Source organism: Aspergillus ibericus (genome assembly GCF_003184845.1).
Source record: "Aspergillus ibericus CBS 121593 unplaced genomic scaffold BO80scaffold_29, whole genome shotgun sequence".
Lineage (NCBI taxonomy): Eukaryota > Fungi > Ascomycota > Eurotiomycetes > Eurotiales > Aspergillaceae > Aspergillus > Aspergillus ibericus.
Window position 1 is genome coordinate 179,091 of NW_020292127.1, and position 27,021 is coordinate 206,111.

At 52.8% G+C, this 27,021-nt stretch overlaps 11 protein-coding genes across 11 annotated transcripts; 3 read left to right on the plus strand and 8 right to left on the minus strand.

The window, feature by feature from the left end:
- Window positions 1-92: 92 nt before the first annotated feature.
- Window positions 93-1,069, plus strand: BO80DRAFT_478028 (class II fructose-bisphosphate aldolase; the record flags this gene model as incomplete). The annotated part of the gene is made up of 2 exons (XM_025723266.1): window positions 93-681; window positions 731-1,069. Coding segments are annotated over 2 exons (860 nt in total), but the record flags the coding sequence as incomplete, so codon positions are not given.
- Window positions 1,070-1,382: 313 nt separating this feature from the next.
- BO80DRAFT_410529 (SDR family NAD(P)-dependent oxidoreductase) lies at window positions 1,383-2,296 on the minus strand. The gene is made up of 2 exons (XM_025717926.1): window positions 1,922-2,296; window positions 1,383-1,875 (listed from the first exon to the last, which is right to left on the minus strand). Exons 1-2 carry the CDS (start codon window positions 2,266-2,268, stop codon window positions 1,413-1,415), a joined length of 810 nt encoding a protein of 269 aa, XP_025573639.1. The 5' UTR covers window positions 2,269-2,296; the 3' UTR covers window positions 1,383-1,412.
- A 223-nt stretch (window positions 2,297-2,519) lies between these two features.
- On the plus strand, window positions 2,520-3,575 carry BO80DRAFT_466239 (NAD(P)-binding protein). Its single transcript, XM_025722770.1, has 4 exons — window positions 2,520-2,647; window positions 2,698-3,119; window positions 3,168-3,468; window positions 3,518-3,575. The coding sequence occupies exons 1-4, from the start codon at window positions 2,548-2,550 to the stop codon at window positions 3,523-3,525; spliced, it is 831 nt and encodes a 276-aa protein (XP_025573640.1). The 5' UTR covers window positions 2,520-2,547; the 3' UTR covers window positions 3,526-3,575.
- Window positions 3,576-3,883: 308 nt separating this feature from the next.
- On the minus strand, window positions 3,884-5,932 carry BO80DRAFT_478032 (sugar porter family MFS transporter; the record flags this gene model as incomplete). The annotated part of the gene is made up of 6 exons (XM_025723267.1): window positions 3,884-3,912; window positions 4,186-4,317; window positions 4,366-4,460; window positions 4,506-4,884; window positions 4,931-5,758; window positions 5,818-5,932. 6 exons carry the CDS (start codon window positions 5,930-5,932, stop codon window positions 3,884-3,886), a joined length of 1,578 nt encoding a protein of 525 aa, XP_025573641.1.
- Window positions 5,933-6,423: 491 nt separating this feature from the next.
- Window positions 6,424-8,224, minus strand: BO80DRAFT_478035 (FGGY-family carbohydrate kinase; the record flags this gene model as incomplete). The annotated part of the gene is made up of 2 exons (XM_025723268.1): window positions 6,424-7,455; window positions 7,505-8,224. Coding segments are annotated over 2 exons (1,752 nt in total), but the record flags the coding sequence as incomplete, so codon positions are not given.
- Window positions 8,225-8,539: 315 nt separating this feature from the next.
- BO80DRAFT_478037 (SDR family oxidoreductase) lies at window positions 8,540-9,534 on the plus strand (the record flags this gene model as incomplete). The annotated part of the gene is made up of 5 exons (XM_025723269.1): window positions 8,540-8,615; window positions 8,661-8,719; window positions 8,767-9,141; window positions 9,207-9,404; window positions 9,451-9,534. The coding sequence occupies 5 exons, from the start codon at window positions 8,540-8,542 to the stop codon at window positions 9,532-9,534; spliced, it is 792 nt and encodes a 263-aa protein (XP_025573643.1).
- A 392-nt stretch (window positions 9,535-9,926) lies between these two features.
- Window positions 9,927-11,104, minus strand: BO80DRAFT_410534 (aldo/keto reductase; the record flags this gene model as incomplete). The annotated part of the gene is made up of 2 exons (XM_025717927.1): window positions 10,448-11,104; window positions 9,927-10,388 (listed from the first exon to the last, which is right to left on the minus strand). Exons 1-2 carry the CDS (start codon window positions 11,039-11,041, stop codon window positions 9,927-9,929), a joined length of 1,056 nt encoding a protein of 351 aa, XP_025573644.1. The 5' UTR covers window positions 11,042-11,104.
- A 3,315-nt stretch (window positions 11,105-14,419) lies between these two features.
- On the minus strand, window positions 14,420-15,761 carry BO80DRAFT_478038 (uncharacterized protein; the record flags this gene model as incomplete). The annotated part of the gene is made up of 4 exons (XM_025723270.1): window positions 14,420-14,903; window positions 14,949-15,066; window positions 15,121-15,496; window positions 15,540-15,761. The coding sequence occupies 4 exons, from the start codon at window positions 15,759-15,761 to the stop codon at window positions 14,420-14,422; spliced, it is 1,200 nt and encodes a 399-aa protein (XP_025573645.1).
- A 1,151-nt stretch (window positions 15,762-16,912) lies between these two features.
- Window positions 16,913-17,673, minus strand: BO80DRAFT_321762 (uncharacterized protein; the record flags this gene model as incomplete). Its single annotated transcript, XM_025715137.1, has 2 exons — window positions 16,913-17,123; window positions 17,216-17,673. Coding segments are annotated over 2 exons (669 nt in total), but the record flags the coding sequence as incomplete, so codon positions are not given.
- A 430-nt stretch (window positions 17,674-18,103) lies between these two features.
- Window positions 18,104-24,608, minus strand: BO80DRAFT_466242 (NACHT domain protein). Its single transcript, XM_025722771.1, has 4 exons — window positions 24,009-24,608; window positions 23,631-23,964; window positions 23,312-23,587; window positions 18,104-23,267 (listed from the first exon to the last, which is right to left on the minus strand). Exons 1-4 carry the CDS (start codon window positions 24,462-24,464, stop codon window positions 18,193-18,195), a joined length of 6,141 nt encoding a protein of 2,046 aa, XP_025573647.1. The 5' UTR covers window positions 24,465-24,608; the 3' UTR covers window positions 18,104-18,192.
- Window positions 24,609-25,839: 1,231 nt separating this feature from the next.
- Window positions 25,840-26,855, minus strand: BO80DRAFT_359635 (cytochrome P450; the record flags this gene model as incomplete). The annotated part of the gene is made up of 4 exons (XM_025715935.1): window positions 25,840-26,010; window positions 26,054-26,089; window positions 26,133-26,544; window positions 26,590-26,855. Coding segments are annotated over 4 exons (885 nt in total), but the record flags the coding sequence as incomplete, so codon positions are not given.
- Window positions 26,856-27,021: the final 166 nt, after the last annotated feature.

Sequence of the window (27,021 nt, forward strand, 5' to 3'; positions counted from 1 at the left end):
TCGTAGCTCGCCAGCGAGTCTACATATAGTCCAGCAGACTGGGATCGTTAGAACACATCTTTCATTAACGATTTGAGGTTATCTGATAATCACAATGTCCTGGAAAGACACCAACTGCCACAAGCGCATCCTGCGCGACGCCGAAGCCGGGGGCTACGGTGTCATCGCCGCCATCGCATACAACATTGAACAAGTACTTGGCCTGGTTCGAGCCGCAGAAACTGCCCGCTCGCCCCTCATTATTCAATTCTTTCCATGGGCGATTGAGGCCACTGACGGCTTGCTCGTACGGACCGCCGCAGACGCTGCTCGACGGGCGACAGTCCCTATCAGCATCCATCTCGACCATGCGCAGTCGGAAGATATCATCAAACGGGCGGCAGATCTGCCATTCGATAGTATCATGGTTGATATGTCGCATTACGAGAAAGAAGTCAACTTGAAGAAAACTCGCGAGCTGGTGCGATACTGCAACGACCGTCAGAAAGCCACCGAGGCGGAGCCTGGTCGGATTGAGGGGGGCGAAGACGGCGTTATGGACACGGCTGGGCTCGAAGCGTGCATGACCACCGCCGAGGAGGTGGATGAGTTTGTGGACACGGGAGTCGATGTTCTTGCCCCGGCTTTTGGAAATGTTCATGGCGAATATGGGTCGCGCGGGCCACAGCTGGATTTTGAGCGGTATGTCTGAAGCAGAGATCTCTATGCAGAGTTATTGACGATGATGCAGGTTCGAGAAGATTCGCAAGCAGTCAAACGGTCGAGTAAACTTGGCGCTTCATGGGACCAATGGATTTGCTCCCGAGCTTATGAAGCGCTGCGTGGCTGCTGGAGTGAGCAAGATCAACGTGAACCGGCTGGTGTTGGATGATTACTACGACCACCTTCGAGCCAACGTGGGCAAGATGCCACACACTCAGTTGATCGAGGAGGGTATCCAGAAAGTGGCGGAACTGACTGCCAAGTGGATGGAAATTTGCGGATCTGCAGGAAAGGCATAAAGGAATTGCAGTTAGATAGGATAGATAAATTGGCATGTGAATGGTTGCATTCCTGCCAGAGCTCTGGCCCGATGACGAATCCTTCGAATTATGGTTGTGACATTCCTATACCTTCTACCTCAGAATTTTCGACCAATACCAGTGGCACAGCACTCACACTTGCGAAGTAGGCTACCTTATTTAGCCACACTGTCATGTAAATGGCTACATGCAGGCATTATTGGACCTACAGCATTTCCTCACTGGTTTGGGTGGACCATTTCACCCTTTGAGGGAGTTGAATCTTTTCCTCCGCCTGTCTCCGCTATAAATACTTCCCATCCTACACCAATTGCAAGATATTGCAAAGAAGCGTTTCATTGAGAAAGAGTTTATCCCTTTACCAAGCGACTCCGTACAACCAAAGAAACACTATTGCAAATTACTGAACATCCCTCCATCCGCCAACAACCCCGTCGCATTCACATACTGACTCATCTCCTCACAGGCCAAAAACACAGCCGGTCCTGCCATATCCTCCGGACGACCGATGCGACCGAGAGGAATGCGCGCCTCGAGGGCAGCCTTCTTCGTAGGATTCTTCATATCATGATCGGCCAGCTGCGTGGCAATAGTACCAGGCATCAGCGCATTGCATCGGATTTGATCTTTGCCGAGCGCAATTGCCATAGACTGCATCATGGAGAGGACGGCGGCTTTGGTGGGCGTGTAGTGGGTTTGGAAGCCTCCCCCGACCAGTGCGCTGACTGAGGATATGCCGATTATGGAACCGCCGTGGCCTTGTCGAACCATCTGGCGAGCGGCGGCTTGACAGGAGTAGAAACAGCCTTTGATGTTGACGTCGAGGCTGTGGTTGAGAAGGGATGGTTCGATTCTAGAATGTTAGCTATGTTTTCACTCTTCACAGTTGGAGAACTTACTTGAGAAATTCGGCTTGCTTGAAGACACCTGCGTTGGCGACAAATATATCCAACTTGCCCCATTGCGATACAGCCTCTTTTATTAAGTCGATACTGGTCTCGGGCGCGGTCACATCGCCGGGGATCTCCAGGATCTTGCCTGCCTCAACTCCCTTCTGTTGAATTGCTTTGACCTCCTCGAGCAGACTGTGGCGATGGACTTCATCCTGAGCAAGCCCCAAGTGGTTGACAGCAACATTACATCCTTGCGTGATGTAGGCCAACACAATGGCGCGACCGATGCCGGTGGTGCCACCGGTGATAGCGGCAGTTTTGCCTCTGAGCAGATTGCAAGCCGGGAGAACCATTGTGAAAGACTGATGAATTGAACGAGAGGGTTTTGAATTGAATTGATCCCGTATGATCAGTGAGTGCTGGAGCTTATCAAGACTACCCCGCTGCATGAAGGCCCCGTCTCGAGGGCTTCCCCGCAGTTGCCCCCACTCTGCCGTCTCGGGGGAGCACCGAGTCGAGAGGACGATCATCTGGCAGATGGTGATAATAATTATAAAATAACCCTTGCTTGCAGTTCATTGTCATGTCCAGATCTCTAAAGTCATTCGATTGTATTTGATCAACATCTCATCATGACCATGGCTCCCTCCGCGACCGCTCCTGAAACCACCACCCCCGAGGCCAGCACCGGCCCTCAGACACAAGTCACCCTGTGGGGAAAGGTGATTGCTAGTGGGTGCTCCCGACGAACTTCAAGGGATCTTATCTAATGTTATCTGCAGTCACCGGCGCCAACCGCGGAATCGGCCTGGGTATCGCCGAATCCTGCCTGTCCAATGGCGCCGCCAAGGTCTACTCCATTGATATCGGCGAGACCGGCGAGGACTTCGCTGCCCTGGCTAAGCAGTACCCCGGGCAGATCTTTGCCATCAATGCAAATGTCACAGAAGAGGCCACCATCACCGCTGCGATTGACCGGATTATCGAGGAGGCCGGCGCCCTCCACGGTATGGTAGTCAACGCCGGCCGGACCCACCACAAGGCTGCTCTCGACTTCACCAAGGAGGAAATTGAGACTCTCTTCAATGTCAACCTCTTCGGTGCCTTTTATACCGCCCGCGCGGCAGCACGGGCTTTCATCAAGCTCGGTATCAAGGGATCGGTTGTCTTCACGGCATCGATGGCCTCATACCGACCTAACAAGGTATGTCCAACTTCCTCCCCTTGACAATAACTAACTGGATCCTCCTAGCGCGTCCCATCCACCCCCTACGGCGCCTCCAAAGCCGGCGTCCGCAACATGACCCACACACTGGCAATGGAGTGGGCGCAATACGGCATCCGCGTCAACAGTGTATCGCCCGGCTTGGTCAACACCGCTATGACTTACTGGGTACCTCAGCAGCCGGACTGGGAGCAACAGCTCAAGTATTATGGGGGGTTCCCGCGGTTGGCTGAGGTGCAGGAGTTGGGTGGTGCGTATGTGTATCTGCTCAGTGATGCCGCGAGCTATACCACTTCGATTGATATTCCGGTCAATGGGGTGATTGGCAGTAAGTTGTTCGATTATTCCTTATGGGATAGGTTGGTTAATGTGAACAGTTTGTTAAATGGTGTAAAAGGTGTAATGACAGTTTCTTATTATAGAGTTATGTCAAGTTGTCAAATATGAGGTTCTTGTCTCCTATCTCGTACCGAGTGTCCACTAGTTACTCTGTATATATAATGGCCCGACGTTGTAACCATTCCAACTACAACTGCATATGGCTAGAATGAAATCCTTCAAAAAGAGGGGAAATGAAAAGGAAAAGGGAGAAAACAAAAAAGCAATAATATTCTTCTGACGACGGAGGATGGAATGTATAACAGCACCTTGTATTGAAGTACTGGATCGGAAGAACATCCAGGGATTGGAGCTTCCTACACCGGGCCCTTTTCTCTTGCCCAAGAAAAGGACGGTTTCTTTCGCTAGCCTCTTGATTGCTCTAGTAGTACACCTAAGGTCTGTAATAGTATAATGAGTTAATTTATTTTGTAGTAATTCTCATCTAATAATCATAGTCTTCGTGTCAATGCCATCGTCTGTCATAATCCGTCATACAAAGCCCCCAGTAACGTCCACAATCCCATATCTGACATAACTTCCAAGGCTCAATGAATGTTGTGCGCATAGGCCTATTGCTACTGGTATCATATCGTCTCCTCATGCTCCGTCTCAACTTCCAATCCCTTCTCAAGTCCCCCCACACCGCCATGCCGACCACTAATACCGAGAGCTGGATTCTCCGCCAAAAGAGCCTTGAAATTCGCCTCTGCTGTCCAGACCCAGGGAGATTTGGCTGCAAAGAGCAGATCGATTTCCTCGAGGGTGCGTCGGCTGGATTCGGGGTAGAGTGCCCATACTGTTATCGTTAGTTTGTGTTAACCGGTGAGGATGGTAGTGGACGTACCAATTGGGATTGAAATGAGGTTGACAGCTCCGAAGACATGCAATGTATTGGCGCCGATGGAGGCGAAAATGTACGGAAGGGCTAGAGTGAGTGACCTATTCTATGTTAGATACGCACAAAGAAGTGGGATTAGAGCATACCCATTTCCCAAACTCCAGCCTACCACTCCCCATGCATTGCCCTTGGCGCGGACTTTAAGCGGGAAGATCTCCGCTGGATATAGCCACGGAACTGTGAGCCAGGTTGCACCGAAGATGAAAGTATACAGATACACCATGGAGGTGGCGGCAATACCCCACGGCCCTTGGTTGTCAGGATGGCTCAGCCCTCCTTGGGCTAGTCCTCCTGCCAGGAACATGGCAATCGCTTGACCGGCCGCTCCCCACCAGAGGGTCCAGCGACGGCCGACGCGGTCTAAAGTAAAGACACACACCAGGGTAGCCAGGGCGTAGAAGATGTCATTCAGCCCTGAGATCCACATCGTTTTATGGGAGTCGAACCCGGCAATTTGGAAGATCGCTACCACGTTAGTGACTTGATACTAGGCATGGGAAGGTCGACTTACTAGGTGCGTACATGGTGACTCCGGCTATACCTGACCAGCTCTGCAGGATCTGCAACCAGATGACCAACTGCACCCGTCGAGCAATGTGCAAATCCTCTTTGCCGAGTCCAAACAGCATATGAAAGTACGTGATATCGCCTGATTCCTTCTCCATGTCAACACTCGCTTCAATCTCACGCATCTCCCGCATCGCTGCACCGTCATTTTCAGTGCCTCGCAGACGCTGCAGTACATAGAGTGCTTCATCGCGACGTCCAACCATGCACAGCCAACGAGGAGACTCTGGGAATACCCAGCATCCCGTGACAAGGAAGAGCAGGAACACGATCTGGAAGGCAATTGGGAATCGCCATTGAAAGTCGGATTGTCCGTCGTTGATATAACTCAGTCCGAAACCCAACCAGTAAGCGACCGCCACGCCAGCGATGTTCAACGTGAACTCCATAGCGATGAACTGGCCACGAGACTCGTAGTCGGCAAGTTCGGAGCCATACACGGGAACGGTGGCGTTCAGCACGCCGGTCCCGATACCGTTGATCAGACGTGACACGATCATCCACGGGGAATTCATGGCCGTGCATTGTAACGCGGCACCGACTATCCCCCAAGCCGCTCCGAAGCCGAGGGACTTGATCCGGCCGTACCGATCACTAAGGTATCCCCCGATGAAACATCCGACCAGAGTCCCGAGGTAGTACGCCGAGACGATGCCTCCTTGTAACAGAGTATTGGTCACCGTCACTGAGCCATTGCTCACGTATCCCAGTCCCATCCGATTGACATATGCTGCGGAGTCGTTGACTCCGCCCATCATGCCTTGGTCGTAGCCTGTTGCGAGCATGAGTCAGTATGATGCGGGTGTCATATAGAGGGAGTTCGGGAACCACCAAAGAAGAAGATAGCAAGTCCAGCAAGAAAATTAATAGCTATCAACAACCGCTTCTGTTGTAGCCGGCTGGTGATCTTCCACCTCGCCCGCTCATCGTTGTTGATGATGAACATGGTGCCGTTAAGTGATAGACAGAGATTGCACGGTGAAACAGAAAGAGAGATCAATCGATTCCTCGTGTACATTAGGAAACCTCGATTAGAGTGGGTCTTTTTATAGTTATATCCACTTCTATCTCCACACGTCATACGATGTAGCCCCAGGTTTGCTCCATGATACTGGGAGAGCCCATGGGGGCGGGTGAACACACAGCCTGGACCAGTAGGCGCTTTACATGGTGCTCGGCTCGGGGACAGGGGCGCGAAACGGGGCTCCATATTATTGATCTCCCACTATCAAATCAAACCCCTTGAAAGAGTGGAGTTGATGATGTCAAGCTATAGAAAGCGTCAAACAATTGTCGCGTGCTAGATACATCGTTATCTTCAAGAAAAGGATGACGTCAAAGAGGAGCAGGATCAACCATCCTAACAAGGACGCGGTAGTTAAGATATTACGGAAATCTTGTCCTGGTTAGAGGTTAACTATTCATGGCCACCCCTATCTACCTCTCACTAAGCCTCTTGTCCACCAAATCCCGATATTCACGCTGCCGGAAACAAATGTCCAAAAACACCTCATACTTGGCCTGAAGCAGCCGTTGCTGATCCACATCCGTGGTGGGATCTACACGTCGACCCGGTTTGCTCATTTGGCCCATGATAGACCACAAATCTTTCGAAGATGATCCTGAACTCCCACTGGCGGCCATGGCTGCTAGCATCGCAGCACCGTGGCACACGGCAGCATGAACATGCTGGGGTAGGACCACCGGGAGGCTACACGCCGAGGCTATTAAGTCAACCAGGATATCGTTTTGTGTCTGGGACCCAGACATGAAGATGACTGAAATTTGGTGACCGTGTTCATTCATCGTGTCCACGATCTGACGCGTTTGGAGGGCGATGAACTCCAGCGCCCCATAATAATGGAGAGCGAGATTATTCATTGACTCATCGCTTTTCAACCCGATAATGGCGCCGCTCATTTGCGGGTCTGCGATGGGGGAGCGATTGCCCCATAGGTCGCCGTAGAAAAAGAAGTGCTTGGCGAGAATCGATACGGAGACCTGCTTCTGTCTGGCTTGTTCGCGAAGATGGTTGTTGAGGAAATCGTAAACATGTACACCCTTAGCCTTTGCAGCTTCCAAAGCTGCCGAATAGGCTGGATGGCTTTCGACGACATGTCGAATGAGTTCGCCTGTCGCGGATTGCCCTCCTTCGGCCAGATATGCACCGGGGAATAGCACATTCTGGTAGGGCCCCCAAACTCCAGGGACAAACAGTTCCTCGTTGGACATGGCGAGATGACAGGTTGAGGTACCGGCGACGACTGCTAGTCGATGGATGACCCGTTCCTGCTCGTCACCGGAGTTGTCATTGTCCAAGTCGACCTTGGCTCCCACGGTGCCGATCCAGCCTGCATACGCGTCGATGACTCCGCTCCCGACTGCGATACCGGGGACGAGCCCTAAGCTAGCTGCAGCTTTTTCGCTCAACGGGCCTACACACTGGCCAGCGCTGAGATAATGACCATTCTAGATGCTGTCAGTGATGACTGATAACTCAGAACTCTGGGATACTCACCAGGCCATTAATACCACCAAGTCGCACAAAGTCATCCGCAGTGAGATCTTCAAGGCCAACTGCAGTCAGAAAGTCCAACTGCCATCCTTCGGAGCCGGTACCAGTGGCATTTGCCAGATAGCCCTGCTTGCAAATAACACTACAGTAGCTTCGAGTCTCTTTGCCGGTGGCCATGTGAGTGAGCGCATCTGCGAGATCGTAGAATTTGCAGTCTTCAAACATTCGCGGCTCCATATGGTTCTTCAGCCAGAGGATTTTCGGCATCTCCATTTCCACGGACATGGCGCCTCCAACATATTTGAGCACATTGTGGTTGGTTGCATTAATAGTCTTTGTCTCGTCCACTGCGCGATGATCCAACCACAGAATCACATTCCGATCGGTACTAAAGTCGGGGCTGCTGATTGAGATGGGATTATCGGATTCGTTGCTGAATACTGCTAGGGAGCAAGTGGCATCGAAGGCAAGTCCTCGGATATTGGAGGCCGGGACATCGCATTGTCGAAGTGCGTCCTTGACGGCGATACAGATACTGTTCCATATGTTGGAGGTCGATTGCTCATAGTATTGCGGATGTGGTCGCCATGTCTTAATGTCCTGCGATGCAAGACCGACAATATTCCCTTGATTATCGATGACACAGGCACGCGCACTGCCGGTACCTACATCCACTCCGATGTAATAATCTGCGTGTTCGTCGGACATGTCCAGTTGGTTCTGTGGATTGAGGGGACTGAAGACATTGTCCAAAATGACGGACTCAGGTGAGGAATTTAAGCTGGTTCAGTGATCCCTTTCTACTATCTATCGTATCCTCGTGAGTTTGGTTTGGTGTTTTCCCTATCTTCTTTATCCTCCTTAGGGTCCCCGAGACGAACCCTGTCCCCGACACGGCGGCCACATTCCCACGTGACCTGTCCGTCCGACGATCGATGGGCCTAGACCATGAGCATACCAGGCTCAATATAAATACACCCAGACGAAAGGCGTGGACACGATGTATGAGTAGTGCCAATATCCTGAACCATCTTCACAATGGTCCTCTTCAAACCAAATGATGCCCCAGTGCAAAAGCTCTTCGATCTCACCGGCAAGATGGTGGCAATAACCGGTAAGTAGGAAGTACAGATTCAAAGTACATGTCTAACGAAAATAGGGGGTGGACGAGGCATTGGATTGACCGTAGCTACTGCCTACGCCGAAGCTGGTGCTCAGGTATGCATGCTGCATTCACTAAAAGCCCAACCTTAATGATTGCGCAGGTTGCTATTCTATACCGCACAACCACCACCGCTCCCAAAACCGCAGAAGAACTTTCTTCCAAATACAACACCATATGTCGCGCATATCAAGCCGACGTTACCGTCCCAACCCAAATCTCCGCCGCAATTGACGCCGTTGTCCAGGACTTTGGAAAACTGGACGTGATCGTCGCCAATGCGGGAATCTGCTCGGAGCATGCAGGCGAGGACTACACCCCTGAACAATTCCAGGAGGTTATGAATGTCAATGTCAACGGAGCGTTTTATACAGCCCAAGCTGCTGCCAGAATCTTCAAGAAACAGGGCTTCGGAAATGTGGTATTCACGGCTTCGGTTAGCGCTACGCTGGTGAATACGCCTCAGAAACAGGCTGCAGTTTGTCCCCCCTTCATGCCCCTTTTACCCTCATTGAGAATATTAGACTGATGAAATGATGATAGTACAATGCCTCCAAAGCTGGAGTCCTGCAACTAGGCAAGTCGCTCGCAGTGGAATGGGTGGACTTCTGCCGCGTCAACTGCGTCTCGCCGGGTTATGTCCAGACGCAGATGATGCAGTATGCTTCGCCTGAGATGCAGGATAAGTGGCTGAGTCAGGTTCCTGCTAAGCGCTTCGCGTCGCCATATGAGCTCAAGGGGGTAGGTGTGAGTACATTCAGAGATGATGTTAGCTAAGATGTTGCAGGTTTACCTTTTCTGTGCTTCCGATGCGTCTAGTTATATGACCGGGTCGAATCTGGTGGTTGATGGGGGTTTTACATTGCCTTAAGCTATTCAGAAATATATAGCAGTGCTCTCAGGAGTCAGTGCTTGGGAATTTCATATAGTGGTGTCTGTAATTGGATATTCTTTCGCCTATGTTTGTCCAGCCTGTATGTGGCTACCTTGAGTGTAGCAATTCCTCGAATTTCTGACCTTAAAATGCGCCCAGCTAGAGTAGAATGTCACACTGCAGAAAGTTGGTTGGAACATTTGAGGCACAACTCAACCACTAACAAACACTACTTTCCTTATCTTCCTTTTTCAATATTGGCAACTTGGCTGAAATAACCGGACACATTAAACACCTTGTGGCTGTACGAACTGCTTCAGAACTTGTCAATAGCTTCGCCCCATATCGATTGATCAGGACAAATTAATTTAATATTTATCTGACAGCATCTAGTGCGTCCTCCCCCTCACCGTACCATCAATCCCCTCCAAATCACTATACAACCGCCACTCATAATCCAAGCTGGGATCGTTAAACCGTGCCTTTGCATCCAGCGTCGCAATCCGCGCCATATCTTCCGGCTGCAACTCGAAATCTGCCGCCAAATTCTCCTCAATCTGCCATTCGATCACACTCTTTGGGATGACCGAACGACCACTATTGATGCCCCATGCCAGCACCACCTGCACCGGACTCTTGCCGTACTTCTCCCCAATCTCCTTCAAAATCGGCTGATCAATCACCCGCATCATATGGGCGATTTTCTTCGACCATCCAGTCTGGCGGTAAAAGTCATTCATGTTGCCCAGCGGACTGAACTGAATAACATGGATGCCTTTCTCCTTCAACCACTCACTAAACCCCTTTTGCTGGAGATAAGGATGCACCTCCATTTGATGCACCGCGGGAACCTACTATCATATCAGCTCGCCCACCCTCATACCCCAACCAAACGAAGGAATCCACTCACCGTCCCACTCTCCCTAATCAACCTCTCCACCTCCCCCTTACTAAAATTCGACACCCCAATGGCCCTCACCTTCCCCGTCCCCACCACCCTCTCCATCGCCCTCCACGTATCCACAAAATCCGTCTCCCCATGAACCATCCTCCCCTCCTCATCCCTCGGAAACCGCTCCTCCCCGCGCTTAAACGTACACGGATAATGCATGAGCAGTAAATCCACATACCCCGTCCCCAAGTCCGCCAGGGACTCATCCACTGCCCCCTCCACGTCATCCGGATGGTAATTATTACACCAGAGTTTCGTGCCCAGGAAGATGTCTTCCCGGGGTATCCCGCTTTTCTTGATCCCTAGGCCGACTTGGCGTTCGACGTTGTAGACGCGCGCCGTGTCGATCAGCCGGATGCCTTTTTTGAGGCCTAGAGCGACGGTGGATTCTTGCGAGTCGGGGTCTTGGAAGGTGCCCATGCCGAGGGCGGGGATTTTGGCCCCGGTGTTGAGTGTGTAGCTTGTTGTGCGGGTGGTGAGGGTGCGGCGCGGGGAGAGGAGGGCGGTGCGGAGGGAGGCGCGGGTTAGTCTGGATGCGACGGGGGTGGTCATGTTGGTGTTGTGATCTGGGGGGTTGGCAATTGGGTTAGTTGATGGAATTGGAAAGGAATTATGTGGTAATGGGAGGCGGTTAATAGATTTAGGGAATCGTCACCCTGGGGGTGTTTATATCTCGTTCATCGGAGCGGGGGTCCGGCGGATGAGGGTTCCGTGTCGGCGGCAGGGAACCGAGACGGGGTCATGCCAAGACATGGTGCAGATGGTTATGCGCTGTGCCTTGGCAGCTTTCTGCCACTGAAGATCGGACAGATCTGAATGAAGGATATGATAGAAGTAATAATTTTAGGTAATAAGTGGTTGCTGTTACATAGGAAGCCAAGGAGGATGCAAGGAAAAGATCATGTGACAGACTGCCCCTAGTGTAGGTAGTCAATCCAACAATTCCAATTTCGGCAACTTACGATTTATTCATGTTCAAGAGGATCTGTCGAAGTAGAGAGTACTTCATCATCTAGATTCCAGTATTGCTAAATAGACTGAGTGAGGTAAAGGTCCGGTTTCTGTTGGCTGCGGAATTGGTTGTTCGGAACCCTGCTCGGCGCTGGAAGCACTGTCGAGCTGCTAAGATAACCATATGTTGATGATATCTAACGAATTACTCAGTAGACCTTGAAAGTAAACTGCGACTATCTAAGTAATCAATATTCTACCTACGCTACATACTCAAGTTAATTTACCCGCCATCCACCATACCACATATCCCGAATAAACTCATCGCACCCTAGCCCTATCCTTCCGAGCCCCCGAGCTCGGCCTCGAGCTCTCCCCGGTCGAACGCACTGAGCGTCTCTTCCTCTTCTTCGGCGTCGGAGTCGGAACCTGAGCCTCCATCTCATATCTGAACGAGCCCGAGAAATTCACCGCCTTGCGACTCGCTCGATCCAATTGTCTCTGCAGCGCCACATTCACATACTTGACCGCCTCATCCCGGGATCGATCATCCAGACGGAGTTTCCAGCGGTAACTCTCCAGTCTACCCCAGGTCCGATTCTCGACTTCCCCGCAGTGGAGAGCGTGTCGCTTGAAGCAGTCGTAGGAGCGGCGTTTGATTCGCAGTAGCTCGGGACCTTCTTTCCTGTACCAGGAGCGTGATTTGGGGAGGTAGGTGAATTAGCGCGTGAATGTGGCTTCGTATTCTTCGAGCATGAGGTCGCGGAGGCTGATGTCGATCTAGTGGATATTGGTTAGGTATGGTTGGTTGGGATGGGAGAGGGGGACTTACTAGGCGTCCTCCGTCAGCTACGCTGGCACAGCATGAGCAACGCATTCGGGTGTTGGTTTCTGGACCAGGGGGAATCAGATGGGTGATGATGTCGGCCATGATGATGAAGCAGCCTTTGCAGACGAGGATTTGCTCGGTTCGGATGACGAGTTTATCCCTGACAAGTTAGCTTTGTATTGAGGGGGATTGGGGACGTACATTGGTTTGTAGTGAAGGAATTGCTGGCTGTAAATAGCGAGAGTAAAACTAATTGGATACAGAAGACAACAGAAAAGATCGAAAAGATTAAAGAGAAGAGAGAGTAGAAGGAAGATAAGAAAAGTCGTAAGCAAAGGACAGAATGGCAGTGGTACTCAGCGATTGTACTGGTGTTGGTCTCCAAGAAGGAAGTGGATTGATGGGCGGTTAAATGCTTGGAGAATCCGACTGTCACGACTGTTTTGCCATTATTCTTTGTCGATCTATCATCTGTGTCTTGACATCCGCAGACTTGACAATATTTTGTCCCCCACAGTGAAAGGACCTGATCCTGTCTTTCGTAATTGCTTTGCGGGAGATAACTAGATAAGCAAGCGACAGAAAACATATTAGTTGTCATTCAAACATTGAGACTTCCTCCACCCATCACTATTTGCTCACCGATGATATTCTCTTTCACAATGACCTTATGTCTCCAACACAAGCACCATCATCAATTTCCTAGAGGCCTCCAAGCATACACAGCTGGATGGTGAAATCCGTGGCAGGAAGTCGGGTTGTCACATTTGATGTATTCGGTTCAGGGATAGGGCGAGACACCTGCATTAGTGCTGGTTTCAGGCAATGCAGTTACCCATAAGAGGCAACACAGCATCTCAGATCGATCGACCGAGGGGTAAGGTTCCTACGGTTCGTGTGGAACTGGGCTCTATCTATTTGATACCTTCCCAGATTTCACCCGGTTTTCTAGTATTAACCTTCTTGTTCTACCGTGTCGGGCTAAAGCGTAATTGCGATCGCAAGGTCTGCTTTCTCTGCACTCCGTTCATCAGCATAACCTAGGGAGCCATAGTGAGTTATCGCATTATGCGCAGGGATGTGCCTGACAGAGAACTGTGAAATTGTTGTTAATGCACCTCATCTGCAGCATGTTGCTATCTGAATTGACTGGTAGGATGGCCGCGTAACTCGCGACGAAACAATCCCTAATCGCGCCCAAATCTAGTTGACGTGAGCCCTTGTTTTCGCGTCCAGGCTGAGCTGTTTCTTATTCTGTCACCACACGCCAGACTGTCGACTCGATAGATCCAATGCTGGTCACGGTGTTGGGTGATATTGACAAGTGTAGAAGGTATCTGCTAACAGTAGTAACGCGGATGACGTCCCCTCATCCTTTCATGTGAATACCCCTGTTCCTATACCTGGCTGGTAATGGCGAACTCAATATACCGCAATTGCCAGGGATTCAGCCATGTTGAACTCTGAGAGGTCGATTCACATCCCTTCATAGAGTGGCACTGCTGCTCTGGACCAGTATATGCCAAGTGACAAAGCCAGATCGACTTTCTTCTCGCCTGAGTTCGTCTCGGATCACTGTATCTCAGCGGGTTAAAGTGGATATCTATATCTCGCATTCCTGCTTAGTGCACACCAATTTTACCGCAGTAACCGCCATAGATAGATTAATGTATTTCCCACTACCAATATACATTGAATCTAATAACAGCCGGCACATCTGTTTCCTTCTTTACTAGGCTGACTTAGACAAGTGCCTTCAGTGAGGTGTATGCGTGATTCATCTGATCATCATATCTTTCCTGAATTCTCTCATCAGAGTCATGATACCATTTGTGGTAGCTATCCAGCATCGTATTTACACGCCGTCAAACCACCAGGTCCAGCCTTCCACCATATGAACGAAGGATTATCCCCATTCCACCTTATTTCACTTCATAGCTCATGAAGTGCACATAGATGCCACCGGCCTACCTAATTATAATGCCCGAAGCACCACATCCTTCAGCCCAGATCAGGCACGACCAGCCACCCCCAAGGCGAAACACCCCACCAGCCCACGATATCAAAGAAACCCAACATCAGCAGGTATTTCTTTTTATGAAAATTATCAATATCAATAAATTTCCATTCCAACAATAAATAGTTACAGCCTAGGTATCCCCCCCCACCTCCCTCAACGGAATCTCATCCCCCACCACCGTAACCTCCACCTCCACCTTCCTCACAATCCCGGGTATATTCCTATCCAAAAACTCCCGATCCCCCGCAAATATATGCGTCGTGATATTCGCCAGAATATGTCGTTCCAAATCATCCCCTGATCCGTTTTGCTGTTGCATGTATGGCATGATCCATCGTGATTTCCAATCTTGGGTTAGTTGACTCACGTTTAGGGATGTGGTTTGTGTAGTCTCTGGGTTGGGCATTTTCTGGTGTTGGGTTTGGGCCCGGTGGGTAAGTTTCTTGATGAAGTGCACGATCAGCGGACGGATACAGGGGATTGAGGCGGTGATGAGCACCACGCCTGCTTCGATGAACATCCATCGGAGGAGGGTGACTCGGTTGATGCGCGGGTTCGTGGAGGCCACGATGCTGGGGTATTCGAGGGTTTTGACGAGGGAGGCGGCCATTGCGCTGCTCCTGTTAGATTGGGTTGTGAGATGGGTGGGGGGTAGGTACACGACGCCTAGGCTTAGGAGAGAGACTAGGACCAGCTTGACTTTGAGGGTCCAGTTGAAGCGCCAGAAGATGTATATGGGGAAGACGGCGAGGAGGAGGTCGCAGGCGGAGTTGAATGCTGTCACGTTAGTAGGGATATACTTTGATGCTGGGGGGGAAAAGGGGGACATACATCCTTGGAAGTAGGCGTAGTCGATTTGCACGTCTAATGACATGCAGGAGTTGCTTTGACTGGGGTTGAAGAGCTTGTTGACGTGCGTCGTGCATTGGAAGAAGAGCAGGAATACGCTGATCACGTTGACGATTATCTGGCATGGTACTAGCACCCAGAGAATGATCCGGTGTAATTTGCGCGCGGCGAGCAGCTCGATGAGGTAGATGATGAATGCGAGACGACCGGCGGTGGCTGCTAGGGTTATGACAGCCTGGCTAATGGTGGAGTACTTGAGCGAATTCATTTCGCGGTGTAGCTCCAGCGCGCTGCCAGTCTGTCCGTATCCATAGTCCACCGCGACATTCGAGAGGACGGCAGCGATGAAGAGCAGGATCTGGGCGCGTTAGCAACCACATGCAGCCAGGTGATGTACTGACCAACGCGAACAAGGTGACGAGATCACTGATCTGAAAGTTCCCAAACTTGGCATTGCCGACGGAGCGGAGCGCCACCACCACGATGGACAATGCGCTCATGGTCCACACGGCGGCCAGTAACTCGGGCCCATAGTTAATCGACGAGGCGGGCTTGGGATTCGCGCTCGTTGAGTTGCCCAATGTGCCATTGCCATGGTGGTGATGTCCGTGGGATCCATCCATCTCCGCAGGGTCCAGGCAGAAGTAAAATTGTTGACAGCAGACGGCGGCGTTAAACACAATCAAGTAGCCAACGCACAGACTAACCGCCAAGACTGATTGTCCACAGGCACGGAATGTAAATGCAGCAGGATCGGCCATGGCCGTTGTGATAGGGCCAGCGGGACGGGACCACGCGTCATTCTTAACGGTGATCAAGCTGCCTCGCCGGTGCAGATAATGCGCCGGTCGGAGAGACTAACGAGTCGATCCCACTGAAGGAGCGTCTGGCGGAGATGGTCCGAGACAGCTGATGAATTGACGCGGTGGAGCGGGTGCCACTAGGGCTAATTAAGCATATCGACCGATATGGCTCCACCGAGTCCACCCCTTAATCTCGACCGTTGGCACCCACTATAGAGTACTAAATTGATTCCTGGTGGATCAGGGATCACTGGGCAGGATGCACCGGAACTATCCCTAGATGACGGTGGAAAAGGAGAGGAAGGGTGACCCTATCTAATTCATTGCAGATGGTGGAACAGCACTAGCCGAGCTAAAAATATCCCCAGCTCATCCCGTCATCTCCATCTTCATCTGCTCGATCCATCCTAAACCAATAGCATGGTCATATTAACTGCCACACGGCCCAGCAATCTATTTCCGACAGATCTGCACGAGAGCAGTGGGGATGGCGTGCCAACGGAACCGGAACCGTCTCCGAGCCCTAATCGCAGCAAGCCGGTCGATTGTTTACCGTGATGGATGCTCCATCGGGGGAGTGATTGATGGGCTGTCCCTGCTTGAAAAGGAGATTACTGTCTCGATCTACCCTGTCATAGGGCTGCACGCTTCATAGAAATCCGGAAATAATAAAGTATATTTCAAGAACTATAGCACTGCCACCAGCAGCTCGCATCTCTGACAGGTTACCACTCAGGGCAAGGCTCCTCCTCTCCCGAAGATCCGAACTCACCGAACCCAGACTGCCCCTTCGACCCAGCCCCAGACTTGATCCCTCCAGACGGCGCGGCGCCAGATCCAGAAGTAGCAGAAGCAGCAGTCGGAACAACCACCTCCGCAACCGAGGTAGCCGCCCCCGTCTCCTCCACAACACTCGCAGCAGTAGGAGTGGCATGACTAGCCACCGAAGTCGACGACGCAACGGCAGTTTCCGAGCCCATGGCAGGGATACTAATGGTCGCAATCTTCCACACCTTGCCGCCCTCGCTGGAGGTCAGACCGGTGTAGGTAGCGCCCGCACCCGTGGCAATGGTGTCGCCGAAACTGGTGTCCGCTTCGCGCAGCGTGATGGTCGTGTTGATGTAGAGCTGGGAGGCGACTGTGCCGGTGCAGTCGCTGTCGCATTCGGTGCCAGTGCCGTAGCTGTGGTTTGTTAGTGGTGTTGACACTGGAGGGAGGGAGGAGGGGGGGGGGGGGGGGGGGGGGGGGGGGGGGGGGGGGGGGGGGGAACGTACCCGGTCATGTATGGGCCAGCGGCGTAGGAGTAGCTTGACAGAGCGGCACCGGTCAGAGCATTGGTGACGTTCTGAGTCCAGGTCTCGCCGTCGGAAGCGAGGTTGTATTCGATACGAACGTGGTCGTCGGCGCTGACAGGGGAACCGGTGCCATCCAACTGACCGAACGAGCCGAAGATACTGGCGCGCACGCACCACTGGCCCGTGGTAGCACCGCACCAGGCGTTGCTGGGCCAGCTCTCGAGGGTGGTCTGGATGAGGTCGCCGGTGCCGTTGCTCATGCCGGGCCAGAGGAACAGTTCGCCATTCTGGGTGGAGGGGGCTTCGCCGGGGATGATGGTGGTGACGGCGTTGATGATGTCGGAGGTGGTAGGGCCAAGAGAGACGCTGCCTCCCCAGGAGTCGCGCTTGGAGATTTTGGTGGAGCTTTGCAGGGCGGCGGGGAGGACGGCGCCGAGAGCAGCGGGGAGGATAGCGAGAGTGCTGAGGACGTGCATGGTGATTATGAGAATGTATAAGTGGGGATGTAATGAATGTAATGAAGGACGGCCACCAGTGGCGTGAGTAAAGAATGTATGATGAACAAAATGATACCGTGGAAGTGGAGGAAGCCGTCGATATATCTAGTCGGTATCAACCTCGGCAGCTAGTGATTTCAACGGTTTCACACTAGGGATGGGCTGAAACATTGTTAATGACATCCAGACCCCGCACCAATGAGAGATAGCAATGAGCAGTGGTGGTGCAATTTCCATCCTGAATACCCTGTATAGAACTCAGCAGGTCAGGGATGACCCTTAATTCCGGAATTATACAGTCCGCTTACAACAGCTATCCGTGCACCTGCAAAGAATCCCCCAGTTGGCCGTCGTAATAGTATAATCCATTCTGATCACCACCGATTCACAGCAACATACATAACAAACTCATACACAAACGAAACGAAATCACTTTTCTTTCCATCCCAACCCATGCCCTCACACCGCAATCGCCAACCGCTCATAAAACCCCACGCCCTGATTGGCCGACGAGATGAGATCATCGCTGGCCTCGGCCTTGCCGGATCCAAATCGTTTGAGATTCCATTTCTCGATCCCCTCGACGCCTTTCAAATCATTCGAGAAAGTCCGGAACAGATCGCTGTTCAGCCGCTCGTACTCGGAGTATTCCTTCGGCCAATCGCCGAGGCGCTCCACGGCGAGTTTCAGCAGGTGGAGATGTTGACGGACGTACTTGCCGGATTCTTCGGTGCCTTCGCCGGGACTGGTAGCGGGCGAGGAGAGGCTGGAGAGAGTGCCGGATTCCATTTCGGTGGAGGAGACGGAGGTTGGGTCGATGAAGAAGCGGAGGGCGTTTTCGTGCAAAGAGGCCGCTTTCTTGTAGTATCGGTAGGCGAGTTCGCGACGGTCTTTCTGATTTTGGTAGCCTTGGGCCACGCTGGTGTACATTTGGGAGAGGAGGACGGTCATTTCGACGGTGCTGGGGTGGCGGGGGCCGTGGACGCGCGCGCAGTTGTAGACGATGTCTTCGGCGAGGCGGATTGCAGCTGTGTAGTCGCCGATGAGGTACCGGGTGATGACCAGCATGCGGCCGAGGGCGAGCGTGTAGGTGTATTGCGGTTGGGAGACTTCGTAGGTGTCGCGGCTGTTCCAGAGGGAGGTCAGCACCCAGGCCAGCGTGTGGTAGTCGTGTTGCTCGTCGAGGACGCCGATGAGGCTGTTCAGGTTGACGAGGTCGAGTTGGGCCAGGTCGATGTTGTGTTTCTTGAAGTAGTCGAGGGTGTCGCGCATGATGCTGGCGGACACGCGGAGCATCTCCTTGCGGGTGGAGGCCGCGGGCCGGGCCTTGATGTCGCGGCCGGCGATGACAAGGCCGAGTTTGAAGACCAGTTTCAGCGTGGCTTGCGAGGAGTAGCCCGTGTGCGCCCAGATGTATTTGAATGCCGTGTGGGCGAGATCGCAGGCGGACTGGTAGTTGTTGGAGGCGAGAAGCTGCGTGGTGCGGTTGTAGCTGGCAATGGCGACGGAGCGGATCAGATCATGCGATTGATGCGTGCTGAAATAGTCCAGGATGGTTTCGGTAAAGACCTTGGCCTGGTGACTGTTGACCTTCAAGCTGGCGCCTTCGGTGGCCAGGAAGTAGCTGGTGAACTGCTCCACTACGCGGCTGGCAGCCGAATGGCGGCCCCGAGAGACAAGGAATCCGTGCAGGCGGGACACAGAGATGGTAACCTGTTGCAGACTGCTGGTCTTGGAGCTCATCTCGGTGCGGAACTGCTCAAAGTACAGGTACTCGGTGGTCAGGGTGGAGTAGATCTCGTTGAGGGTGACGGTAGAGTCTTCCCGGGACCGGAGGCTGTACTCGAGTTGGGCTAAGAAGGCCAGGCTCTGGCGCTGGTTGGAAGTCACGTCGAAGCCGTACGAGGTGACATTGGAGGAGTCCTTGGCCACTACCTGCCGGTAGATCTCGTGGCTGAGGCTCTTGGCCCGCTCGATCTCGCCGGATGCGATGTAGCTGGACGCGATGCTCTTCGCGACGGCCGTCAAGCGCGTCGAGGAGGTTTCAGTGGAGAGAACCTGCGCGGTGGTTTCTTGCAGGAGCGAGGCAGCGGCATGGGTTTCTCCCCGCTTGGAATAGAGGGACACGATCTCTTCCATTTGCGAGAGGGCCTGCTCGTGGGCCCAACCCTGGGTGGATCGGATCGAGGTCAGGCGTTTGGTGCGAATCGACACCCAGTTCTGCGCTTCCTGGCTGCTCATTGATTCAAACTTGGACGAGGTCACCAGGGCGTTCTGCTCCTCGTAGATAGCGTCCAGGGTGGCGCGGATGTCCTGGTGGTCGATCTCGACTTCGGTGGACTTGGTCCGCAGCAGCTCTTCGTACAACTGAGTGGCCTCGGCTTCATAGCGCTTGGACTCTTGACAGATGTTGGCCAGGACCTTGGTCGCCTGGATGGTGACAGACGCGCTGGCTCCAAACAAACTGATGCACGATTTGCGGTATTGGACAGTCACGTCATGGATGGACGCCGCGTCGCTGTGGACCATGCGCAGGCAATGCACGTAGCGCTCGTAGATGGTCTGCACAAAAGCCTGATCCTGCAGCTTCTGGCTGATCTTCGGGTTCTGCATGGTGTTGAACAGCACCCGGCAGGGCTTCAGGGCATCCGAGTACCGGGCTTGATTGAGAAGCTCGGTGGCCACGATGAGCAGGGGCTCGAATGCATCCGGGTGGCACTTTTCCGAGTCCTTATTGAGGATGTGCACGATCTGACGGTAGTAATCGACGGCGACGGGCCGTGGACGGGTCAATTCAGCCAGAGTCCAGAGCTCCTTGAGGACGGTTGGGTGCTCCGTGCCAAAGCGCTTGGTGTAGGCATTGAGAATGTCCTGGTGGAGGGTAATGGCCTTGTCGGTTTGAGAGGTGCGTTCATATAGACGCAGCACACTAGTCGTCACTCGCTCCAGGATCTGGTCACCAGCTGTCCGGTCACGCCGAACAGCCCGGTACAAACGAACCCGGATGTCTTCCTCCTTGACATGATGGCGTCGGGAACGATAGCAGCTGCTGAGACGTTCGGCGAGCTCGACGGCGTACTCCACATGGGTGGACGGAAGAACAACATCGTCCAACGACGGCGCAAATAATGCCGGCCAGATACCACGTAGCACCCGCTTCAAGGTCTTGGTGGCATCTTGCCAGCGGTGCTGAGCCAGGTACATTTCCACCAGCTTGTTGGTGGCGGTGGTAGACACCTGGTCGGTGCTGGACGAGCTGTAGACCATCTCAACGAGGGTCGACTCGGTCACCGCCGAGGTGGACGACGAGGCCATGCGCATCACCTCCCGCGAGGTCGATTGGATGTGCTGCTGGGCTTCCTTGTACGTAGAGCTGGACTGGCTACTGTGCTGGGTGCAATGCTTGAACACATTGAGTGCTAGCACGGACATCCCGACGGACTTCATCACCTTGGCCACGTCGAGAAAGTGGGCGATCACGGCCTCGGAAGTAGAGGTGCTCTGTTCGTACTCCTCCCAGAAGCCTTCCAGAATGGAGGCGGCCTCATTCTCGCGCCGCTGCGACTTGAGGAACTTGGAGTAGGTCAGCACCGCTCGCAAGTTTCTCAATTCCCACTCGGTCGACCGGCTGAGACGGTACTCCTTGCTCGCCTGCTGCCAGAGCTCCACGTAGGCGCTCTCAGCCTCTTTTGTGTGGTTGGCAGCCACCGCCTTCTCGGCCGTGGAAAAGAGACTCTCAAAGTCGACGGACTCGGTGATCAGCTCGTCTGCTTCGACGCCATCCAGGGCGAGGGCAGTGCCGGCCTCGGTGTCTTGACGGCCGCGGAGATGGACCAACAGGGATTCATCGATCTGCCGGGATCCGCTGCGGTGGTGATGAGTTTCCGTGGTCGTGCCCTGGAGCAGGGTTGTAATTTGCTTTGCCTTGTCTTCTTCCTGGATCAAATGATAGTGCTGCGAGAGTTGCGTCAGGGTGGAGGTGACCATGGTGCTAGTTGCTCCGTAGTGAATCTTGTAGTATTCTACTAGCAGCTCAAGCATCTCAATCCGCTTGGACATGATCTCAGTCTTGGACTCGGAAGTCTGGTCCGCAGTCATCTCCAAGAAATACTTGGTCATTTGCATAGTGATGAGGTGTCGGTCAGAAAGGACCACTTTACTGATTTGGGCAGCATCGTAGAAGATCCGGCTGACCTGCGCAGGCAGGCTTTCATGGATACGTCGGTAGAAGAGGGCTTGACAGAGTATAGTCTGCAGAGTAGTGGGATGGTTGGTGGTAAGGGCCTGGCGGTAGAGCCGCGTCTGGATTTCATGTAGCGACTTCAGGGCCGGCGTTGACTTGGCATCCCATACGGTCATTTCCAGGAGAGGCGCCATCAGGGAGGTTGGGATAACCGGCTGCAGCTCCTTGCTGGCCGTGACAATCTCCTGGTCAGTGGTGCAGCCGAAGGCAATCTTGGCATGGTTCACCCAGTAGCGAAGCGCAAAGTCTAGCAGCGGATATTTGTCCAGATGCGTCTGGACGACAGTCTCATCCAACGGAGTCAGAGAGGGATCATGACTCTCAGTAACGCTTTGCTTGGTATAAAGCAGGAGTCGCTGCGTCAAATCGCTGTTTCTGTTCTTGATGGCCGGGACGAACTTTTCTTTGGCAAAGAGGTCCAGAATGGCGGTGCGGATATGGGCGTGTCGAAGGAACACTAGGTTATTTTGGAAGAAGACCAACGAGGCAACTGGCTTGAGGACGTGTGAAAGATCGACCTCGCGCTCCGTGATGGACGACTTGTCGAGGTCGATGGAAAGGAGCGCTGTCAACTCGGGCTGGCTGAGAGGTCGAACCGCCGTGGCCAGCCAGGTGATGATCTTCTTGCCATCCTCATCAAGCTTTGAATGCAGTGCGTGCGATACCAAATCGGTGATCGAGTATCCAGCCTTTGCGGTCCTCTCGATTGCCTTGGCCAGTGCATCCGAATTGGAGAGATGCTCCTCCCGAACCCGCTTGGTAGCAAGCTTAGCCCACAAGAAAGAGCCGTGCGAGGCTTCGGTGATCCGGGTGACGTTGATCTCCTGGTCTTCTTCGGACATCGAGGCGAAGGCGTGGCTCTGCTGCAGCATCTTCCGAGAGACGGCGGCAATGTCATCGAAAACCAGCTCCGAGGTGATGTTGACTGTGGTTTGAGAAACGCTGGAAGTCTGCTTGTGGGAGCCGAATACGATCAACTTGACATTGGTCGCATTCTGTGCCGCATCGTGCAGTCTCTTCAGCAAGACAGCCTCGCCGCAGCTGGCCTCATCCACTCCGTCTACCACCACGACAAGTTGTTTCGCACCATTGAGAGTCACCTTGAGTGCGCTGCCCAGGGCGGTCCACAGAACATCATCATAGTCCTCTTCCTCGATGGTCTCCTGGCTGCGGGAATATGCATCCGCGAGGATCTGATACAGCCGCACATTGCCGATGCGCTTGCTGAACAGCTGCGACAGGATGGTCTTGGCGATGGCGCGGGGAGTCGTATTCGCGGGGATGCGAGTATCTACTGCTGTTAGCGTGTGAAGTGTACTGACATGGAATACTAACTGATAGGGGCGAAGATGGACTTGTAGGTCACGCCTCCAATGGGGTGCTGGAGATGATCGTGGATGACGGTGGACAATATGGACTTTCCCGAGCCTGGCTTGCCGACAAAGGATAGGATCTGCTGGTTTCCTTTGAGGAAGCGCGTCAGATACTGCGTGGCCCAGAGACAGGTAGATTCCTCGCGCTCCTGGGCAAAGTGGGCGGTGGTTTCGGTAATATTGGCGAGAACAGGATCTTCGGGCTCAAGCCAGTCTTTGATGGTTTTGATCTCGGTCACTGAGCGGTTAGCAGATGTCTTCGTGATAGAAAGTCTGCCTACCTTTGTCCCCGTTGAGGCCCTCGCGAGTCAGCTGGTGCCTCCACATCAACTCGGAGACATGCTCGCAGCGACCCCGGAAGCTCTCGATGGGAACTGGAAACTCGCTGCAAATGTCAATGGACACGGACTCCGAGGTCAACAACGACCGGTGAAAGTGCCCTGCAACGCCCACGACCAGCGTGACCAGGTCAGCCAAAGCCAGAATGAGCTGGTCTTTGATGCTCTGCGATACGGTAAACAGCTCTGCCCTGTCCAGCAGGTTGCCGAGGCCGATCGAGCAGCGGTAGAAGAAGCCAAAGAGATCTTGAAGGGCGGGAGCATTTTGCTCGCCGAGCTAGACAAGTCAATATCGTTCCTCTCCAGTAGGAGGGGACATACCTCTAGCAAACTGGCACAATGAACATATGCCAACTGCGCAGCCATGTGGCTGTCACCCGCGAATTGCTCAATGGCCGAGTCAAACGAATGCAATCGCTCTACAAACAAGGCAGCCCAGACCAGGGCCTTATCGTAGCTGCTGCCCTCAGGAGGCAGCTTGCGCATGCGCTCGGAGCGAATCCATTCTAGCAGACTGGCATAGTCGGCGTCGGTGATTTTCGAGGTGATCATGTCGTCGCTGCTGCGGCGGGCCAGGGAGTTGACCACGTCCGCGAGGGTGGAGGTGCCGCCGCTGGCTTTTCTCGATCCGCGGCGAGAGGTGCCCGCTTGAAAGACACTGTTGGTGTAGTTTTCCTGTTCAAGGATGTCGGATGCCCGACGGGGACCGAAGAGCGAGGTGGGAGAGAGAGGGGACCCGAAGGTATAATGGACATTAGGTTGGAAGGAGGTGGCCATGATGAGTCAACAGACCAAAATAGGATTAGATAATTAGTGTAGTTATAAATTATATGGAATACGCTTGTATGTCTGATTGGAACTTGCTAATAGATGGTTCATTCGATTAATCATCAATCTTGATTCTGATTCTGATAATTGAAGTATTATAGTGACGGACATTTAAGCAGGATCCCATTGTATGTGCTTCTTTATAACTGATCTTCGATGCATGTCTGCAATAAATGCAAGACGTCAAGATGAGGTAGCTCAACTCAAACCCAGCCATGCAGAGATCTAGGACGTGGGTGTAGCTGTAGTGGGGTAGAGCCCACCCGATCGATCGGCCAAACGAGATCATTGTCCATCGATCAAAACGATCGTACATTGGCTGACGTGGCCTCCATCGGTGTCTATCCATGGTTGTGACCGGTGAATCCGAAGCTGGGTGGCTGGAGTGAAGCTACATGACTGGATGAACAGCTGGTGGATTCAATTGAGTTCATCTACCCAACGCTCGATTGTAGATGGGCCAATGATACCTGGCTGGGGTGAGCTTGCCGAAAACGATGCGGCGAATACGGGTGGTGTCTTACGAGGTCAAAACAGGTGCATTGTGAGGAATACGAGCTGAATACTGGGCATTGTATCTGGCATTAATGGTGTCAATAAACATGTGCTGAGGAATTTATGTATCATTGCCAGGCGCAACCACTCGTGTGATTGTGAATCAGTGTAAGCAAAGCACAAAGCTTATGTCCCCCGTCCTCTGCATAAGATTGTTCCGCAAACGTCACCGGCAAGTCCGCAAATCGGGGCCCCGCGGGAGCGATAGAGTTAGGGTTTGGTGGAGATTCCCGCATGCGGCGGGCCTTTCCCCAGCATGACAAGGACATTGCACGATGTGGTTCCATTGCACGCTTCCGCAGGGCCCATTGGTTCGTCTTTGGCTTTGTTTGGACTCCTGGAATCATGGACTCGAGCTTACTCGAGTCGGTGTTTGTACACGTGAGATATTTTGACTCTGTAGCTTATGCTGGCTTGCGTGGGTGGCTAGGCGACCCGTGGAAGCTTGTTGGGGGCTCGGTCGGTTACTATCGGCTGCTATGCTGGTTGCTTAGGGTGTGGCAGATTGTTGGGCGATTCTTCAGGTATGCCAGTCCTTCGGGTTCTAATTATGGATCATTATCTCGCTTACATTGGAAGCCAGATATTTCTGGACATTCAAAGAAATGGATGTCCATGCGAGACATTCAGCTGATCAATTTCTGATCTCATTGTGATAAAGGTACTAATTAACAGTGAATTGATACATACCCTTACCTTTCGAGTATGTCCGACCGGCAACTGTTCCATGTGCCCAGCTCTGTCAAGCATGCTTTACCAGATCGCTCTATTAGCATTCCACGGCTGCAGGGATCGACGATCTTCGACGCTTAACTTTCAGATTAACCTTGTCCAGGCTATAAAGCCAGTATGAGGTATTTTGCAGTTCTTCACCGGACAGCTTCCGATGGAAGGATCGGAGTAATTCGGGAATGACCTTGTAGAGCTCGCAGAGGGCAATCTTCACGATTAGTAGTAGTCAACTGCTGATACTGAAAACTTACATGCTTGCCCATGCATGTTCTTGATCCTGCGCCAAACTACTACACTTAACCTCAATCCATCACCACGCAGCCGACCTACCTGAAGTATGTACTGGTTCAACTCATCTGCTCCAGGACCAAGCCACCGGTCCGGATTAAAGGTGCTCGCATCCTTCCCAAAGATAGACGGATCTACTTGAGTCACTGCAGGATTCATGCCAATACGAACACCACCCAGGATCCAGTAGCCCCCGACCTGTCTCCCCTCCCTGGGCACCTGGCGAGGAAGCGGCAAGCCCACACTGGGATGGAGTCGCATTCCCTCTTTAATGCAGTCGTTGAGATAGGGAAGTTTCACCGCTTCATGATAAGTGAGACGAGGAATATTCAGTTCATCGTTCACAGTCGCGTTATTGATCTCCTCCACTAGGGTGGTGTAGATGTGTGAGTTCTTGATGATATTATGCAGTGTCGCAGACAATGCGATCGCAGTGGTGTCACTCCCTCCGAAGCTAGATGCATCAGTAGCTGACATGTCAGATGGAAGTATATCATACAACGCGCCAAAAGCCTCCATCTTCACATCCACAAGATTATAATGCGGATTCTCTCCCTGCTCATGATATACCTTGAACGCTTCGGATAGTATATCGGGCTTTTGTTCATTGCCGCGCTTTTCGGCCAGGACACGGTTCTCGACTGCTGCATCCGCGGCTTGGGTGAGAGTGCCTAGGGCGCTGATTGCCTCTCTCATCCGGGGGAAGAGGAATCCAGCGAATGTGAATATCGGGCGGATGTACGTTTGCATGACACTAGTTGTAAAATTGTCGTGAGACCGCAGTGAACGGGTATAGAAACATCAAGGGGATGGATGTGTGAAAGCGACCCTTGCCTCTCCACACAGAAATCTTGTTTGTGCACCTAAGAAATCCTGACCCACGCTTCGATCAACCGAGACCATGAGAGTTTACCAACGCGGAATTTCTCGG

Excerpts from the sequence above, each read along its gene's own strand:
- BO80DRAFT_466242 (XM_025722771.1), bottom strand. The coding sequence starts at position 24,464 with ATGGCCACCTCCTTCCAACCTAATGTCCATTATACCTTCGGGTCCCCT. Across the intron at positions 23,965-24,008 it reads ATTGTGCCAGTTTGCTAGAG|CTCGGCGAGCAAAATGCTCC; the intron begins GTATGTCCCCTC and ends TGACTTGTCTAG. Across the intron at positions 23,268-23,311 it reads GTCCATCTTCGCCCCTATCA|ATACTCGCATCCCCGCGAAT; the intron begins GTTAGTATTCCA and ends TAACAGCAGTAG.
- BO80DRAFT_466239 (XM_025722770.1), top strand. The coding sequence starts at position 2,548 with ATGACCATGGCTCCCTCCGCGACCGCTCCTGAAACCACCACCCCCGAG. Across the intron at positions 2,648-2,697 it reads GTGGGGAAAGGTGATTGCTA|TCACCGGCGCCAACCGCGGA; the intron begins GTGGGTGCTCCC and ends TGTTATCTGCAG. Across the intron at positions 3,120-3,167 it reads CCTCATACCGACCTAACAAG|CGCGTCCCATCCACCCCCTA; the intron begins GTATGTCCAACT and ends GGATCCTCCTAG.
- BO80DRAFT_410529 (XM_025717926.1), bottom strand. The coding sequence starts at position 2,268 with ATGGTTCTCCCGGCTTGCAATCTGCTCAGAGGCAAAACTGCCGCTATC. Across the intron at positions 1,876-1,921 it reads AAGCAAGCCGAATTTCTCAA|AATCGAACCATCCCTTCTCA; the intron begins GTAAGTTCTCCA and ends CTAACATTCTAG.